The 19802-nt window shown below is 40.6% G+C and overlaps 4 protein-coding genes and 1 pseudogene across 4 annotated transcripts; 4 read left to right on the top strand and 1 right to left on the bottom strand.

The window, feature by feature from the left end:
* Positions 1-1769: 1769 nt before the first annotated feature.
* LOC123033483 (olfactory receptor 14J1-like) lies at positions 1770-2624 on the top strand (the record flags this gene model as incomplete). Its single annotated transcript, XM_044450088.1, has 1 exon — positions 1770-2624. A coding segment is annotated over exon 1 (855 nt), but the record flags the coding sequence as incomplete, so codon positions are not given.
* Positions 2625-5273: 2649 nt separating this feature from the next.
* On the top strand, positions 5274-7632 carry LOC123033436 (olfactory receptor 14A16-like). The gene is made up of 2 exons (XM_044450041.1): positions 5274-6175; positions 7563-7632. Exons 1-2 carry the CDS (start codon positions 5274-5276, stop codon positions 7630-7632), a joined length of 972 nt encoding a protein of 323 aa, XP_044305976.1.
* A 3235-nt stretch (positions 7633-10867) lies between these two features.
* On the top strand, positions 10868-11794 carry LOC123033437 (olfactory receptor 14A16-like). The gene has a single exon (XM_044450042.1). The coding sequence runs from the start codon at positions 10868-10870 to the stop codon at positions 11792-11794; it is 927 nt and encodes a 308-aa protein (XP_044305977.1).
* Positions 11795-13571: 1777 nt separating this feature from the next.
* LOC123033438 lies at positions 13572-14494 on the top strand (annotated as a pseudogene).
* Positions 14495-18175: 3681 nt separating this feature from the next.
* LOC123033478 (putative olfactory receptor 14L1) lies at positions 18176-19096 on the bottom strand. The gene has a single exon (XM_044450082.1). The coding sequence runs from the start codon at positions 19094-19096 to the stop codon at positions 18176-18178; it is 921 nt and encodes a 306-aa protein (XP_044306017.1).
* Between the last annotated feature and the right edge of the window lie 706 nt (positions 19097-19802).

A 19802-nucleotide genomic window follows, 5' to 3' on the forward strand; every position in this document is an offset into this window, starting at 1 on the left:
TGCATGAGGGCCAATAAACTGAAGCTCAATCCAGACAAGACGGAGGTCCTGTTGGTTGGTGGATCGGGCTTCGCAGAGGGTGAATTGAACCTAGTCCTGAATGGGGTTGCACTCCCTCTTAGGGCCAAGGTCCGCAGCCTGGGAGTGCTCCTTGACCCGGAGCTTTCACTGGAAGCTCAGGTGACAGCAGTGGCGAGGAGCGCTTTCCTTCAGCTTTGGCTGTTTCATCAGCTGCGCCCCTACCTGGAGTACGACTGCCTGGCGATGGTGACACAAGCGCTGGTGACTTCACGCCTTGACTTCTGTAACGTGCTTTACGTGGGGCTTCCCTTGAAGACGGTCCAGATACTTCAATTGGTTCAAAATAGAGCTGCCAGGTTGCTGACGGGGACGGGGCATTATGTTCACATGACTCCAGTCCTCCGTCAGCTTCCCTGCTTCCCATTGAAGTCCGGGCACAATTCAAGATGTTGGTAATGACCTATAAAGCCCTAAACGGCTTGGGTCCTGGTTACCTGAAGGAGCGCTTACATCCATATATGCCCACCCGCCCCTTGAGATCTGCAGGAGAGGCCCTTCTCCGGGAACCCTCCGTGAAAGAAATCAGGAGGGTGGGTACTCGGAGGAGGGCTTTCTCTGTGGTGGCGCCTAAGCTATGGAATGCACTCCCCAGAGAGGTCCACCTGGTGCCTTCGTTATTTGTTTTTCAGCGCCAGGTGAAGACCTTTTTATTTAAGCGTCATTTTAATTGTTAATATTATTGGCTTTTATCTGGCCAGGGCGACTTATTTTATATTGCTATTTTTTGTATTTTAACTTAATGTTTGCATTTTACAAACATTTTAACTTAATGTTATAACTTAATGTTTGTATTTTAACTTAATGTTGTGAGCCGCCCCGAGGCTTCAGCGAATGGGGCAGCATAGAAATGTATAAATAAATAAATAAATAAATAAATAAATAAATAGTGGCTACTACAAAGGAACAGGTGTCTTGAAGTGCTGCCCTTCTCATTCATCTGGGATGAATGTGTTAGAAGCTGGAAAAGGGAATTCCTGCCAGATTGTGCCTGCTCTTCCATTAATGGGAACATGTGTGCAATGCTATTCTCTTGTCCCCTTACAGCATTATGTTTGATTTCCATGTAATCATGTTTTCTTTTAAGTTAAAGTTAAGGTAAACATCAGGGGTATTAATGGGTAAACTGGTGAAAGAAGCACAGGGAATGAGTGTTTCATTGTGATCAGATGCTATTCACCAGTCTTTCTGGATCTATTGGTTCATTATTGGGGAAAGATAAGTGTGTAGAATTTGGTTCCAGTAGAAACAGATTCACTGGATGATGCTGGCCCAAGAAACTGTAAGGATGGCATGAAGACTGGTAGAGTGTAATTGAGAAGTCTGAATGTCAGTCTGAATGTCAGACCTGGGGAAACAGTCAGGCTGCCGTGGGTGGACTGTGAAGAAGAAATGGGGCAGGACTTCAGAAACCAGTTAGAGGTGGCTGAGATAGCTTAAGGGAAGCCTGGAGCAGGAAAGGCAAAGAGCTGAAGGAAAACTGAGGGTCCCACCAATGGGTTTAACTTGCAAGAGCTGCACAAGCTCTGCTAGTGAGGAGTGTGAGACTCCTGAGACAAATTTTAGGAAGGAGCTCCAGAAGTAAGATAAAGATTTTTAAATTGGCTGCATGATCAGTATCAATGCATTAAGCATTCTCATTAATTCTTATTAATTTTTCCAGCACGTGACAGGCCAGAAATGAAGAAGAAATGAACAATTTCACTACTCTGTCTACCTTTCTGCTGCTGGAATTCTCAGAAGTCCGAGAATTACAGCTCTTACATTTTTTTGTGTTCCTGACATTGTACCTGACAACATTAACAGGAAATCTACTCGTCATCATTACGGTAGGCTTTGATCACCACCTACATAGTCTCATGTACTTCTTCTTGCTGAATTTGGCCATGCTGGACATCGGGGCGGTTTCAGTGGTGGTGCCCAAATCCTTGGCTATCTCCCTCATGAATAACAGGTCAATTTCCTACTCCGGATGTGCTGCACAGGTCTTCTTCTACCATTTCTTTGCAGGAACAGATCTTGCTCTCCTAACTCTAATGGCTTATGATCGCAATGTCGCTATCTGCAACCCACTCCACTATGAGAGAATTATGCACAAAGGAGCCTGCCTTCCAATGATAGCCCTTGGGTGGCTTAGTGGTCTTTTTAATGGTATTTTGCACACTGGTGGTACCTTTGCAATCACCTTCTGCTCTAATATTGTGCATCAGTTCTTCTGTGAAATCCCACAGGTAGTAAAGCTCGCCTGTTCTGACATGTACTTAGTTGAAGCTGGGCTTCTTGTATTCAGTTGCTTTGTAGCAGTAGGATGCTTTATCTTTATCATTGCAACATACATACGGATCTTTTCAGCTGTGCTCAAAATTCCATCTGAACATGGTAAAAAGAAAGCCCTCTCCACTTGTCCTCCCCACCTTACTGTTGTCTCCGTGTTTATATTCAGTGGCATCTTCACCTATGCAAGGCCTCCCAGTGATACATCTTACAATCTGGGCATATATTTTGCTGTGTTATATACTATAGTTCCTCCCATTTTATTTATTTATTTATTTATTTATTTATTTATTTATTTATTAAAACATTTTTATGCCGCCCCATTCGCCGAAGCCTCGGGGAGGCTTACAACAATAAATTAATAAATATAAACATTAAAAATCCAAAAAATACAATATAAAATAAGCCACCCTGGCCAGATAAAATCAAATAATACTAACAGTTAAAATGCCGCTTAAATAAAAAGGTCTTCGCCTGGCGCCGAAAAGCAAATAATGACGCGCCAGGCAGACCTCTCTGGGGAGTGCATTCCATAACTTAGGCGCCACCGCAGAGAAAGCCCTCCTCTGAGTAGCCACCCTCCTAATTTCTTTCATGGAGGGTTCCCGGAGAAGGGCCTCTCCCGCTGATCTCAAGGGGCAGCTGGGCATATATGGATGTAAGCGCTCCTTCAGGTAACCATTGATTGGTATGGCTGTGTGTGTGAGTGTGTGATAATGTGTTCCTGAACTTTCTAAGTTTGTAGTAATAGTCAGCATTACTCTGTGCCTGAAAGTTTCTGAGCAGGAATGTGCTTGCAGCAGAAACTGTGTGAATTCAGATGATGCCAGTTTCAGATTACCAATGGACAAGGCTGCTTTCAAACCAGTCTGTTTGCTTTTTGCCTGTTTTACGCACATATTGGGCATGCAAGTTATTAATTCAAGGTGATGGGATGGTTTGTGTTAATTTGGCCATATCTGCTGTCAGGTATACATAGGAAAGGCAGGTATAGTACAGCAAAGGTGAGCATGCTGAAGCACCATGATGGCCACTGGTGATTCCCAAAGGTTGCCACTCAGGGCTGTATGACCATGTCAGGAAATCTCAGAATTGCAGAACCAGGAAAATGGTTGGAGTACACTTGAGAGCCACATAGAAGACCCCATGCTCAAACCTCAGCAGTTTATTGACAGACCTAAAGGGATTGTGTTTTGAACCACTCACACGCAACATCCTAGTATGTTGATATTGCACTAATTGCTAATGCTACTTCCATAAGACAACAGCAACAATATCCCCCTGGAAGAACCCTGAACATTTCACATGAAGTATGATTGTGTTTTATCCTTTCAAAAGCCTGTGGCCTGTGTTAATTCTCCATGTAGGTTTGTTGCAAAAGTAGAAAATCACCCTACAGCATCAGAGAAAGGAGAGTTTCCACAATGTTTCCTAATTTGGTGACTGGGCCTCTGGGTATAAGATCCCAGGAAGCCCCAAAAGGCTGAATTGATACTTGTTTCCATACATGATGTAAGTCTTAGATACAGGAAGACTAGGTCCTTTTTCTCTTTATATGTGTGTGCATTGTTTTGTTTGTATGCATTGTTTAGTCTTGGTTTTTAATATTGGTGTCCACATAATATGACAATTGCCTGCAGAATTTTGGAAGTGCTTGGATGGGAGTATGCATGGGTGCTCACACATCCAGTTACACATTGACCTCTAGGAAGTCAGAGGTGGATTTTTATAATGGAAGCATTTTAAGACTTTATAATACTTGGGTAAGTGATTAAATTGAATTTGTTTATGTATTTATGTTGCATTTTCAAGTGCTCCCATAAGTTGTTGGAACAACACAATGCTGAGGGAAACAGCACCCTCTTTGACTTACATATTGAATGCTGATCTGGAATGCTATGACTGTAATAAACATCATCCTTCAATATAGCAGTTTGAACAATTCAGACATTGTTGCAACCAACTAACACCCTGCAAATAACATTCATTCATTGGGGTGATCATGTGTGCCCTGATGACAGAGGTCATCCAGCTGCAGTAAAATTTTCTCTACCACTGTGTTTCATTCAATGAGAACATGAATTTACTCTGTGTCGATATCAACCATTGAACTAGTATAGAAATAATTTCTGTTGAACATTTACATTTTTGGCCTTTGAAATGCACAAGGTGCCTTTGTGTTAACATCAATGCATTCATATGCACATTTAGTAGCATGAACTCAGAATGCAGGATAACCTTAACTTTGGTAGCAATGGAAGTGGACTAAATCACCCACTTCTCTCCATAGTAGCCCCTTTTGCCCCCTGGAAAAGATACTCAAAGAGTTAGGAGGCCTTGATGTATTGGGAGATGGAGTGGAAGAACCACTAAATCAGGTGGATAGACCTTCTGTGAGTGGAGCATTTCTTCACAAGGAAGTGACATTCAGAATCCAACGACATCATTGTGGTTACAGCAGTTTCTCCTAGAACAAGCTGAAGTTTAGCTATTGCTTTCAAAACTGAGAAACAACTCCAAAGATTTCCATAACAACTTTCTTTCCAATGATTTTGGCTGGGGACACACCAGGGGTAGGAAAAAGTTCACTTCACTGATGACTATGCTTATTCTGAATCACTGTTTTGGATTTTGCATGGAGTGCATCACAACCCTGAGCAAGAATTCTAGTTTTCTACTTTGCCCTCAGATGGGAGAATATGTTGACACGAGCAGCAGTTCTGCGGGCACAGCCCACTTTCTCCTACATACAATTCGGTAGGAATGAAAATGGCCACTGTCATGAAAGCTTTAAGGAGGCAAATTAATGACCTCATTCTTTCCCAAAACTGAAGTAGTGAAGAGATATTTGTTTCATTTGATTGGTAGCTGTTGCACTATTCTTCCTTCTTCCACAAGGACAAACAAGTACTGAAGACGCAATGGGCAATTATACTTCCATGTTCATGTTCCTGCTGCTGGAATTCTCAGATGTCCAAGAACTGCGGTTATTGTATTTCTTTGTCTTCCTAGCATTGTACCTGATGAAAATTATAGGGAATCTTATTATTATTACTGCAGTTGTTCTAGATCACCACCTACATACCCCCATGTACTTTTTCCTGATGAATTTGGCCATTTTGGACCTGGGAATAATTTCAGTCATAGTACCCAAATTCATGACTATGTCTCTCCTGAATGACAGGACAATTTCCTATCCTGGATGTGTTGCTCAAGTTTTCTTTTATATATTCTTTGGGATATCAGATTTTGTCCTCCTAACAATAATGGCACATGATCGCAATGTGGCTATCTGCAACCCACTCCAGTATGAGAGAATTATGCACAAAGGAGCTTGCCTTCAGATGGTAGCCTTTGGGTGGATTTTTAGTGTTCTTTATGCTACTTTACACTGTGGTGGCACCTTCGCAAACACCTTCTGTTCTCATATTATCCATCAGTTCTTCTGCGAAATCCCACAGTTGTTAAAGCTCTCCTGCTCTGATGGGTACCTAGTTGAAGTTGGGCTTCTTGTACTAAGCTGCATTATAGGATTAGGATGCTTCATCTTCATTATCATAACATATGTGCAGATCTTTGCTGCAGTCCTCAGAATCCCCTCTCAACATGGTCAGAAGAAAGCCCTCTCCACTTGCCTGCCTCACCTCACTATTCTCTCTGTGTTCATAGTTAGTGTGACCTTTGCTTATGCAAAACCTCCCACTCAATCTTCTTCTGATCTGGACATAGTTTTTGCTGTGATATATACCATTACACCTCCCATGTTGAATCCATTCATCTATGGCATGAGAAATAATGAGATCAAGACTGCTTTGTGGAAACTGTTAAATTTGGGGGGTTCCTCTACTACACTTACTAGATGATAAAAGCGCAATTGTGCATTGCCCTTCATGTGAATGTCTGTGTTGTCCTGCCCTTGCAATGTTTAAACTTGTACCATAAACACATTAATAATTTGCATTATAGCTGTACACAAATGTATTTGTTTATTTATTATAGATTTAAACCATTTTAAACAAAACTAAGCTCATAAGAAGTCCACAAGCATTTGTGAAACCTTGCTTATGAAATCAGCAACCTTCTTCTGTGTTAAGTTCAGCAGCAAAAACAAAGGTTTTTGCATATAATGAGGAAGAGGAATGCTATTTCTGCAGTGGCCAAGCAAGGATTGATTCAGGGTAATGCCATTTGAATGTTCTGCATGCTCACCATGAACTTGGACACATGTCCACAAGGAAGTCCAATGGGTCAAGCCCAGGGAATCTGTTGGATTTCCACCAACAGATGGATTCTAACACATTCTTAATGTAAATCACCTGATATGTGAAAATTCCTGGACAGTGCACAGGACATTAAAACATAAGACGCAGATAATGATCAATGGATTGAGCTAGCACAGTCTACAAATAGTTTCTCCATGTTCTCAAATTGAGCAGCGGCAGGTGACTCCAATACCAGCAGGAATAGGTATTGGTTCCAGATTTTACTGTAAACTTTAATGAGTATCCATGGTGCTGAACCTATTTTGGGGACAGGAGTCAACAAAATGTATTTAAGTTCCTTTAAGTTCAGACTAACATCTGGAGTGGAAACACATCTGCACTCAGATTAGTAGCAGTGGCCTCCATTGCTCCAACCCATTCCTAGCCTGAGAAATGGCAGAAATTGATGCACCAAATTTCTCCAAATGTTTATCTAAGAGGAGCTCCCTATGAGCAGAGTTGTGATACTTCTTCCCATCTTCCCAAGCTGCTACTACAAAAGGTAACAGCAGCCATCATTTCACATCCCTCACATTGACCCACACCAAACATCTTCCTGGGGCATTTCGTGTGTGTGTGTGTGATGGTTGGGGGGAGAAAGGCAAGCAGTTAAAATTAATGGTGTAAAACATAGTTCTACATGCAAATGTGCATTCAGATCTTCACTGCAGTGCATAAAATCCCCTCTGTACATGGTCAGAAGAAAGGGTCTCTCTCTCCACATGTTTTCCCCAGCTCACTGCTGTCTCTGCCTGTACTCAGTAGAGTATTTGCTTATGCAAGGCCTCCCATTGCTACTTCATTTGAACTGGATAAAGGCTGTGCTGTAATCTATGCCGCAATTCCTCCTGTGTACAATCCATTCATCTATAATGTGAGAAGTAAAGAGATCAAGGCTATGCTATACTAAATGTTACAGTTTGTGGCTTCATTCTAAAATATCCTTAGTCTTAATTCTAGAATATCCTTAGCCTTGTTGTACGTGAATGCAAACACATTTTGTCCCTTAAATATTTAAACTTGTTCACAAACACTTTAGAAACTACCTAATAGCTCTGTACAACACAATAAAACCATAAACATATGAAGGGAAGAAAGACTATAATAAGCAATTAAGGACATAAACTGCTTAAACTCTCCAGTCTACTGGTGTGCAAGATGAGATTGTTAAGAACCATGTGATCAGTTTTTCAGGAAGAGAAGAAATCCTGCAGCTGTTCCTTGCAAGTAGGGCCCACAGTTAGCAGTGGGTATAGCACAAACCTTTGTAGTTTCCAATGCAGCAGGTAAATGGGCACCCTGGGCAGTATTACAATTCTACCTCAGTACCTCATACCAAGCACTCTGTGTACACACGAAGAGGTGGATTTGTCAGCCACAAGTCTTCGTTTTTGGTCCTGCTGTCTTGATGGTGTCCAACCATTGCTTGTTTCTGACTTTGCTTTCACATTATTCCAAGATCTCCATTCTGCTTCATCACCCTGGTCCTGGTAACACCTGCTGCCTACATCCAGGACCTGTCAGTTTGTGGTGGCCACTTCTCCAAACCATGTTGTCACTACAGGAATTGTCAAATGTTCTGCATACCATGTTGTTCCTACAAGTTGAGGTTCATGCCTTGTATGCTGTTCCTGTAGCAACTGTCTCAGAACCCTCATTTCATCAAGCCCCAGCAGCTGCTCTGCCAGAACAACTGTATAACAAACAGAGAAACTTAAGGGGCTCATTAACCAGGATAAGCTGTTATTCCACTTGTGTCCAGTGTTGCATCCTATGTGGAACAGTTGGGTATATCTGATGATCAGATTGCTCTGGTGTGGCCCTCCATGTTATTGGAAGCTGAACTTCCCAAGGTTTGGATAGGTAGCCAAGGTACAGATCCAAACTCATGAAGATTAAAAGTTGTCATCATCATTTAACAGAAACTGAGAAACAGCAACAACTGTTGGGAGTGAGCAGGTTGGTTGTTCTGTGCAATCAGTCTCACAGACTTCTGACTGCATCCTAGGTGATTCAGAATTGGAATATGTAGCAAGCCACAGTGGGACTGTGGAGAATGGACTAGGCTGAGATTATGAGATGGAGGAGGTCATTATCTCAAGGCCAGACACTTCACTGGGCCAGGCTGTTTCTGGGAATGACCAAGATGTGCCACCAGTAGGAGGGACCTCTGACAATAAGGAATTCTCAGATGCAGACCAGGCCTCCCCTGCTCTCAACCCCATGGCAAGGTGTAAGCAGAGGTGGGAGGCCCAACTGAATGAACAGTGAGTGAGCAGAGAGGATTCCATGCTCACCTTCAGAAACCCCCACCCCAGAGGGGATGGGGCCCAGGAAGGTTCATAAGGAGAGTTTCTTATGAACATTATATTGGGTTCAACAAGCCATTGTATTCTGGGTGATATATACTTGGGAGCAATAAAGAAGGATTTGCAAGGAAAATGGTCAGACTTATGATTGCTTGAAGGAGGAAACTCAGCTTGCAACAACAATTCTGGGATCTCTGCTTTTCCTGTAGCTAGGAGATATATTATGCATCTTCCTGCCCTACAGAAGGGCAATGTGAGGAAAATAGGCCCATATCCGAGACCTGACAGCCACTCCCATATTCACACACAGAAATATTGCACTTTACTGTACCACCTACATCCACATCCTGACTTTTTTTTTTTTTACATCAGACCATTTGCCAACTGAACTTCAACATAATAACACAAACAAAAATCCCTCTCTGAGGAATGGTTTTCAGTCACAAGTGTGATAATCTCTTGTGTATTTAGAAATATGGCATCTTCTAATTATCAGTTTAGGTTTACTACAGAATTAAAAAACACTATTGTTTTACTATATATGTAGTGAGTTTCTTTAAGTATAGGAAGCTTCAAAAATTATCTCTACTCAGCACTGCTGGACTCCCAGGAGTAAGTTTCAAAGAAGTCCAAAGACGCTTAAATGGCTCTCCTTCCCATTCAAGATGCAACTACAAATGGCTACAAGTTTGGGTTCCTTATTTCCTATTGTTACATAGGAAGAGTTTCTAATATTAGCATACACTTCATATGGGAACTGCTACCAAAAGATCAAAACAGCTTGGATGATACATGTACTTGATCAACACTGAAACATCTTGCCCTACAGGAAGCAGGTAGGGAAGTTCAAGCTTAAAATGAAAGTGTTTACACCAAGATAATTAAAGACTTTTGGTAAGTTTTAGTATTTAGCATAACTGTTATACTTTCCAAAGCTCTCTGTCAACCTTTCCCTTTCATCTAGTATTTACCTATCCATTCCTCTTGTTGTTTAAGTGGAAGTACATTTGTACTTCTTGGAAGTACATTTTATTGTCAGAATTATCAGTGAAATTAAAGAGTAGAATAAGATAGCATCTCAGTTTAATTTTGTAATGCACCTGCTAAGATACTTTCAAAATGCTGGAACATACAAAATTTTAGTGCTTGCCTTGAAAGTACAGTGATTTCATGGTACAGAGTGTCGTAGGAGAAAATCACATACAATCATGAACCAATGCAGAGATTATTGTAACCAGCTGATCTTTATTCAACTTCGCCGTAGAATTGTAGTGGTGGAACATGCTGCCCAGCTCTACTTTATCACAAAAAGACAATGGTGCTTATTTAAGATCTGTTTTCTAAGATGGCACTCATATAGTTAATGATCAGCAGGAATATTTGTGTCTAGTGATCTTTAGGAACTTGAGCTCTGTGTTGTAATCCACTGGAACAAAACCGCACAAGATCAGTATCACCTTGTGAACAATTAGAGGTATGAGCAATCACCCTTTTGTCTTCAAAATTGAGTCAAATGTTAAAATTATTAATTTAGTTATTAAAATGATGGGTAAATAGAAAGGTTTCCACCTGGCACAGAAGAGAATAAAGAGTCAGCACCAGCCAGACCTCTCTGGAAAGCATATTCCAGAGAGTGATTCCTATATTCCTATCCTTCCATAAACCTACTGTATAAGCATGTGTTCAGTGAGATAACTGGACATGAACCCAACCTGCAAGTAGAATCTCCAGCAAATGAACTGACATTTCCACTTTGCCTTCTATGCATTTGCCAGGATGAGGGGCAAAAATTAATCACATTTGCCCAGTATTAATTTAACAAGTAAATATCTGATAAAATGAATTTGTTAATTAGAAAGTTTTAAAATTGCATGGGTAATCAGTACTTGTCAATTCTTTATGCCTTCTTCTTTACACAGGTAGCAAGCAAGTGCTAGAGGCAACATGAGTAATCTTACTTCCATGTTCACATTTTTGCTGCTGGAATTCTCAGAGGTTCGAGAACAGCAAATCTTACACTTCTTGATATTTCTAGCATTGTACCTCATTGCACTAACAGGGAATCTTCTCATCATTATTGCAGTTAGCATTGATCACCACCTACACACCCCCATGTACTTCTTCCTAAAGAATTTGGCCATACTGGACCTTGGTGCAGTTTCAGTTATGATGCCCAAATCCATGGCTATGTCCCTCTTTAATAACAGGTCAATTTCTTATCCTGGATGTGTTGCTCAAGTTTTCTTTTATCTCTTCTTTGCAACATCAGGTTTTGTTCTCCTAACTCTAATGGCACATGATCGCAATGTCGCTATCTGCAACCCTCTCCAGTATGAAAGAATTATGCATAAAGGAGCATGCTTTCAGATGATAGCCATTGCATGGATTATTGGTCTTCTTAATGCCATATTGCAGGCTAGTGGCACATTTGCAATCACCTTCTGTTCTCATATTGTCCACCAGTTCTTCTGTGAAATCCCACAGTTAATAAAACTCTCCTGCTCTGACATGTACCTAATTGAAGTTGGGTTCCTTGTCCTAGGCTATACTTTAGCTCTAGGATGTTTCATCTTCATCATTATAACCTATGTAAAGATATTTTCTGCAGTGCTCAAAATCCCCTCTGTACATGGACAGAAAAAAGCCCTCTCCACCTGTATTCCCCACATTACTGTTGTCTCTCTATTTGTATTCATGGGACTATTTTCTTATGTGAAACCTTCCATCAATGCTTCTTCTGGTCTGGATATAGCTTTTGCTGTGATATACACCATAATTCCCCCCATGTTGAATCCATTCATCTATAGCATAAGAAATGAAGAGATCAAGACTGTTTTACGGAAAAGACTAAGTTATGGAGCTCTATTTTAAAACCATGTTTAGAGTTTTTTTTCTATAGGAATACAGATGTATGATCTCTTATATGTTTATATTTGTATAATCACTTGTGTATTCAGCTTTATAGTTGGGCATAAATGTATATAGTATTATATGGGAGGGTAACATTTCATTAAGTTTTTCCCATAGTGGTGATGGTGTTGTTGTTGATCTGTGAAATAAAGTGCACTGGCAACAAATCCTTGGCAACCTGGGCAGCATTTGATTTCATCACAGTATCATATAGACTCCTTCTGGGTGGAGTGTTGGGGGAGAGTGTTCATCACAAAGTCAGTGATGGATAAAATTGTGCAAAGTGGCTTTTCTTTGGGGGGTGGTTGAGAAATGATGGGGGAAATCAGAAGTTTGTCAAGAGAAACATGTATTTTGAGAAAGCTAGTTCAATTCTAGAAGCTGTTCAATTCTTTCCCTTGGCCACCAAAATATTAGGTTTCTGAGGGCTGACCATGCATTGATCAGGTGGGTTCACTTTTTCAGTACAAGCCATGGTAAAATTACATGGGCATGGGTTCTCCTTACATATGAACCTAGCATCCATGGTAAAGGGCAGTACGTTTGGTTTCCATGCAACCATATAGAGAAACAAAGGCTCATTGCAAAGTTTCTGTGCTTTGCCATGGCTTGTTTTGTAGTCTGAACCCAGTTGCCATGTTTCTGCAATTCTATCATAGAGTTTGGTGGCAAGAGTGGCCATGGCTGCAGCAGAGTCTCCAGCCTTCATTTCCTACTACCTTGTTCTGCCTTGCAACTGCTGTGTTGGAGCTCTGATTGGCTGCCTCACAATGCATTTCATCTTTGCACTAGGGCCCAGCCTTGGGAACTATCACATTTCTCATGCTGTTTTCCATTCCCATACTCCCATCTAGAAATGTACCATTTCTCCCACAACCCCCACCCATGTCCTGATATCTGGGCACTAAATCATTTGCCAACAGTGCTTCAATATAACACCAACAAAAATCTATCCATGAGAAAGCCTAACATGCTTTTCACTCACTTGAGGGAGCATTTCTTTTGCATTCAGAAATGTTTGGCATCTGCTAAGTGTTGTTGTTGTTGCTGTTGTTGTAGCTTATATGCCACATTAATTAGTCCAAAGGATGCTATAAGTATCGAGGTGTGTTACAGAAGTGGAAGACATTATTTGTCTATACGCATGCATCTGTGTGCAGGCAATTTGAAGAATGTTTTCTAATTGGGTGTGCTGAACTCTTGAGAGGAAGTTCCCAAGATGCCCAGACAAGGTGAAATGACTCTGCTTCCCCTCCATGGTGAAACTCTCAGTTGCTGCAGAACAGGGTCGTCTGGATCTAAGGGGAAAATGGCCCTCTGGTACTGCATATTGCAAACAAACAACAGAAGCAGATATAATGTTACATGAATGAAAGCAGACGTTATAGCATCTGCTTAATGTCCTGTGGATGACTGCCCATTCAGTCGGGGTGTATATGTTTCAGTTTGGAACTTTCTTTCCTTTTTAATTTTTTCACAAAAATAAAAGAGTAATCTTGTGTGCCTTTCTCCTTTAACTTTACCATCAGATGTTCAATGGTCTGCCAGGTAATCCAGCTGCAGTAACATTTATACTAGTTTTATGTTGTCTTCTGTGGGAATACAAATTCTCACTAGATACCTATGATCTCTTGAAGAATTAGAGCAATATCAACAAATAATTATTTGATCAAGATTGGTGTATAAACAAGTCTTGCCTTCTTCCTGACACAGATAGAATGCAAGTAACAAAGAGAAAATGAGCAATTTTACTTCTGTCTTCTGCTGCTTTTCTGCTGCTGCAATTCTCGGATGCCCGAGAACTACAGATCTTACACGTCTGGGTGTTCCTCACAGTTTCTCTCATTGCATTAACTGGGAACCTTCTCATCATTATCATAATTGCTCTTGATCACCACCTACTTACCCACATGTACTTTTTCCTGATGAATTTGGCCATACTTGACATTGGCTCAATTTCAGTCATGGTTCCATGGCTATCTCTCTCATGAATAACACATCAATTTCCTATTTTGTATGTGTTGTTCAGGTCCTCCTTTACCACTTTTTGCAGCAACAAACCTTGCCCTCCTAACAATAATGGCACACGATCACAATGTAGCTATCTGCAACCTACTTCACTATGAGAGAATTATGCACAAAGGGGCATGTCTTTGGATGGTAGTGATTGGGGAGATGATTTGTCTTCTATATTCCATCCTACACCTTGGCGGCACCTTTGCCATGACCTTCTGCTCCAACATCATCCATCAGTTCTTCTGTGAAATCCCACAGTTAATAAAGCTCTCCTGCTCTGAAATTTACGTGATTGAAGTTGACTTCCTTGTCCTAGGCTGCACTTTAGCACTAGGATGCTTCATCTTCATCAGTTTAACCTACATGCAGATCTTTTTTGCAGTGCTCAAAATCCCCTCTGTACATGGTCAGAAGAAAGCCCTCTCCACTTGTCTTCCCCATCTCACTGTGGTCTCTTTGCTCATATTCACTGCAGTATTTGTCTGTGCAAAGCCTGCCACTGAAGCTTCTTCTGGTCTTGATATACGTTTCACTGTGATATACAGAATAATTCCTCCCACCTTGAATCCCTTTATCTACAGCATGAGAAACAGGGAGATCAAGGCTGCTTTAAGGAAAATATTACAATATGGAGTTTTATGTTAAAACTTCTTGTAATAGAGTATAAATGTATTGAATACTTGTCTCTAGGATAAATGCTTCAGTATGCAGCATTGTAGCTTTGCAGAAATGTATGCATATATTTATTACAATCTTAAGCCACCCATTGTGAGCAAATTACATTGGTCTGGAATGGGACATTTTCAGTCAGGCAAACACAAAGGTATTTAATCCAGAAAGGACAAATTCAGAGGAAACTGAGTATCTTTAATACCTAGGCAAAATGTAGGATGGTCAGTAAAGGGTTATAATGCAAAGTCTTAGTGAACCACTGCTCTCTATTAGCAGTACAGTCTTGGGATGCGAGGTGGCACCATGGGTTAAACCACTCAGCTGCTGAATTGTGGATGAGGAAGCCAGCAGTTTGAATCCATGCAGTGGGGCAGGCACCCACTGCCTGTCCCAGCTTCCACCAGCCCAGCAGCTTGAAAGCATGTAAAAGCACAAGTAGATAAATGGGTACCCACCCTGGTGAGGAAAGTAGCAACCTGTGTGGAAAGCGTGTGGACCAGCCCCATGTTGAACCTGCAGCAGCGGCAGCAGAACCAGCAGTGGTGGCAGTCTGGAGGACTCCAGCAGACTAATGCTAGCTGTTGCATGTGCAAAGCTAGATTGCCTACCACTGTGGTGCACCATGGATAGCACACAGGTGTGAACCAAAATTCTAGCAATCTTACACAGCTAAACTACTCTGCATAGCATTGTAGACCTCCTGGCTAATGTACCACCACCATACAAAATAAATAATAAATAAATAGAGCTTCTTCATTCCTTCCTAAGCATTTTTGGGTTTTGTACTGTCCAGTAATTATAAGTATATTGACAGCCTTGGCAAATTTTGATTCCTCCGCAATAGCCCATATCTAACAGCCTTCTGGAGGGTCTTTTGTGGAGCGGATGGGGAATTGATCACCCCAAAGGTAATGGAGAAGAAAATACTGGCAAGTTGACTGATGTTTCTACAGAGTTTCTCCATGTGTGCAATGTTGGACATAGATTTCTATTTGAGTTTCTATATGTATGTAATGTTGAAAATAGCTGGGAAAGCCATGAAACAAGGGCTGGGGAGAGAGGAAGTCCCCTAGCACTTTGAAGGATGGACTGTGAGGGTGTAAATCTAGCCATTGATCCATTTGGCCTTATCTTGGACAGTTCACCTGAATGCATTGGAGTAGGAGGAGAAAAGCCACCTTTTCACCATCTGATATGGAGAGGGTTTTTTTTTTTGTTTGTTTGTTTTTTTGGTTTGGTATTAAGGCTAAATGGTCACTGCAGATCTCTTTCATTTAAATAAAGTTGTTGTACAATAAAAGTCAGAACTCAAAGGACCTGGTGCTGGGTCTTTTTACAGGTGCTAAGGGGTGAGGAGATGCTCAGACAAAAGAATATGTTGAACTGAGAACTCCAGATCACAACATGAAATTGTTTTGGCTTCCATTTAAAGAAATCATGCTTTGAAAGAGCTGGAAGCAGGCTATTAAAAATCATGACAGATATTCCCTGTGCATTTTGCGTCTTTTACCTGTTTAAAACTAGAAGAATTGCTAAAAATTGTGGTTATTATATTTGCATGTATTGTGAATGTGAACATCATTTCCACCAGAAGTTCTTCTCGCACAGAATGGTGGATTTGTTTCAGGCTCAGTGTTTAAATAGAACACTGCATAGAAATGTTTTAATAAATAAATAAATAAAATAAATAAATATCCATGAAGCTCTCTGCCTTGATGTTTCTTTGGGGTGCATACAGGGCTGATGAAACCAAACTGCAGCGTTTCTGCATAGCTGTACATTGAGCTAGCATGTTTAGACACCTTTGCTAAGTTGGAAAGGCAAAAGCTTGCAATTGGATGGGTGACCACATGTGAAAGTGGAGCAGAGGATTGGACTCAATGGCCTTATAGGCCACTTCCAACTCTACTTCTGCTCTGCTCAGTACATAGTATACAAGTATACATAGATTACTGCAATTCAGTCTATGTGGGGCTGCCCTTGAAGATTGCTCAGAAACTACAGCTTGTGCAAAATGTGGCAACCAGATTAATAACTGGGGCCAACAGGTATGAACCTATGAGACCAGTTTTAGCCTACTTGCACTGTCTACCAGCATGCTTCTGAGCACAACACAAGCTGTTAGTTTTATCCTTTTAAAGACTTGCATGGCTTGGGACCATAATACTTGATGGAATGCTTCTTCCAACTGCAGTCTACACAGACATTACATTAAGCCTTCCTATGAGTGCCAACTCTGAGGGGAAGCTTTGAGGGCAGCAACAAGAATGAGGGCTTTCTTGTGATGGTCTTCCATCAATGGAATGGCCTCCCCACTGAGGCCCACCTGCTACCAATTTTGTCATCTTTTTGGTGCCAGGTTAAAATGACCCTTTATGCCAAGGCTTTCAAAATATACTTGGATATACAAGGGCTTGAGGGGATTATTCACCCTGAATGTTTTTACCAGGCTTCTTCATTGCATGTTCTTGCATGTTTGAAAGTATTTGAAGTTTTGATCAGATTTTATTGTATTTTATGAACTGCGACACACTGAATAGAAATGACTTATTGCTATTATTATTATTATTGCAATATTGGGTTGTTCGAATCTGTCAGTTCTGGCAACTTTTAGATTATCATTTTTCTAATTTTAAGTTTGGTTCATTCCAAATAGAAAAATAACTTTCCTTGAAAATTGCTACTCCACTTTATTTACAATTTCTCCTAAAGCATACTTATGTATGTGCAGTTTTGCCTGATAGAATTTTTGACTGAAACAAGCATTCCAGTCCTATCAACTAAGATTATTCAAACATTATTAGTAGTACAATCTTTTTATTCTGCACTACTAAGACTATGGAGTAGAATGACTTTTGTAGTTCACACCAAACTGTTCAGATCAAGGAAGGAAAAAAATCTCTTTCCACTAACTTACAAAAACCCGAATGTGAGGCAATTTAGCATACTCTCTGGTTGGACCAATCCTCACCTCATGGAGATGCCTTATAATCCAGCAAAGTGAAGCTACTTTTTTCTATTTTCCCACAGCTGAGCTATGGCTATGAAAACAACCTACCTTGTGCATACATTTTGCTTTGGTTTTCCATAGAAACTCAAAAGTTGACACAATGAAAGTATGTGTAAATAAGAGAGTTTTCTACCTTATTAACCATCTGATTTTCCATGAATAGTTTTATTATTTTTAATTATATAAGCACACACATATATAATAAAAACACATATCTCATTGAGAGAGAGAGAGAGAGAGAGAGAGAGAGAGCGCTCTTAAATTATTTGACACACTGACATAGCCTCCCCCCCCACACGCCCAATACCAGTGCTTCCAATCATCTAGATATTTCTGAATGAAATGGAAAAACTACTAGTAAAATTAATTCCTTTCCCTGAACATTATGTTGTATACCAGTTCCAAAAGTGTAAATAGTGCATCCATATATATTATTCCATGTATTATGAAGTTTTCTTTAGACAACTTTATTCATGCTGCTGTTAGTACATGGAAAGATGCCATGTTCATGATGCAAAAAAAAGAAAAACTGTCTATGCACATATTCCTTTTCTGACACCTTGATAAATTTTCAGCCTGCAACTGAACATATACACAGTTCAGTCCACATATATGAATGAAAGTTAGGGTTGTGTGCATCCAGGTTACCTCAAGCCTAATAGTTTTGATAAGGCATCCTTTATATCCTTGTTCCGCATGCTGTAGATTATTGGATTCAACATGGGTGGAAAAATAGAATAGATCACAGTAAATATAATATCCAGATGTGATGGGGTGTTAGAAGAGGTGGGTTTGAGATAGGCGAAGCACCCAGTGAGTACTAATGTGGAGAAGACAGTGAGGTGGGGAATACAAGTTGAGAAGGCTTTTTGCTTCCCTTCCACAGAAGGGATTCTCAAAACCACAATGAAGATGTGCACATATGATATAATAATAAAAATAAAACATCCAAGCACAACACTAATACTTAACACAACGGCTCCAATTTCAATTAGGTATAGATCAGAACAGACAAGCTTAAGTAACTGTGGGATTTCACAGAAGAACTGACTGACTATGTTAGAACAAAAGGGATTTGCAAAGGTGGCACTGGTGTGGAGCACTCCATAGAGAAGACCACAAATCCATGCAAAGCCAACCATTCTGAGACAAGCTCTCCTGTTCATCACAGAATCATAATGCAAAGGCCTGCAGATAGCAACATACCGATCATATGCCATGACTGTGAGAAGGGAGATATCAGATGCTAAGAAGAAGAGAAACAGGAGGACCTGTGCAACACAACCAGAGTAAGAAATGTCTCTGGTATTCATGAGAAAATTAGCCATAGTTTTAGGGATAATGACTGAGCTTTGGCCAATATCTTGCATAGCCAAGTTCATCAAAAAGAAGTGCATGGGGGTATGCAGATGATGGTCAAGGACTACTGCAGAGATGATGAAAAGATTTCCACTTATAGTGGCCAAGTACAGCATCAGGAACACAACGAAGAGTAAGATTTGCAGTTCATAGACCTCTGAAATTGCCAAGAGCAAAAATTCATATGGTGATGAGGAATTCCACATTTTGCATATGTCGTAACTCTGGAAGGAAACACAAAGCAAGAAACAAAAATTACAGTCTGATCTGCAAGCCAATTTGAAAGACTTGGACAGGATGGTACTACTGATTCATTTTCATTCTGCCCACTTGTATTTTCTATAATAATATTGATCAGCAGTAAGTATACAATCAAATTTATAACTAATACACAGATTAAATAAATACTTCATCCAAGACACCCTTTCTTCCCAAGTTCCACAGGTAGGATTCCAATTTAGGTAAGTTCAACTGAGGTGGCAAAAGAGGATTTCTGTTCTGCCGTTGACTGGTTTTGCTGCTGCTCCCTGAAATGGCTATACAGAGGATCCCAAAGAATCTATCAAAGGCAGTGGAGAATTAAGCCAAGGCACTCCGGGAAGCTGCTTCTGCCTAATCTTCATGGATCTCACCTTCCCTTTAATGCCTTCACATCACAGCCTTCCCTTTGCCCACCTCCAAGTCCCATGACCCTTCCAATGAAACCAGTGGAAGGTTCAAAGAAGGAAACTACTACCATAGAGGAACAAAAGTAAGATCCTGCCCCCAACCTGTCCAAGGTGATCAAGTACATCCCAGATCATGTACCACTTCAAACCCACCCATACACTCACACTTTGGATTTTTCAGTAATATACTTAGACTGCAGTCCTTTACACTATGAAGTGATATCTCAATGAATTTGGTAGGAAT

The sequence above is a fragment of the Varanus komodoensis genome, unplaced genomic scaffold, assembly GCF_004798865.1.
Source record: "Varanus komodoensis strain SLA01 unplaced genomic scaffold, ASM479886v1 scaffold62, whole genome shotgun sequence".
Classification (NCBI taxonomy): domain Eukaryota; kingdom Metazoa; phylum Chordata; class Lepidosauria; order Squamata; family Varanidae; genus Varanus; species Varanus komodoensis.

Coding starts and splice junctions, on each gene's coding strand:
- LOC123033436 (XM_044450041.1), top strand. CDS start 5,274: ATGGGCAATTATACTTCCATGTTCATGTTCCTGCTGCTGGAATTCTCA. Junction 6,176..7,562: donor AAGACTGCTTTGTGGAAACT/GTTAAATTTGGG, acceptor AAATATCCTTAG/TCTTAATTCTAGAATATCCT.
- LOC123033437 (XM_044450042.1), top strand. CDS start 10,868: ATGAGTAATCTTACTTCCATGTTCACATTTTTGCTGCTGGAATTCTCA.
- LOC123033478 (XM_044450082.1), bottom strand. CDS start 19,096: ATGTGGAATTCCTCATCACCATATGAATTTTTGCTCTTGGCAATTTCA.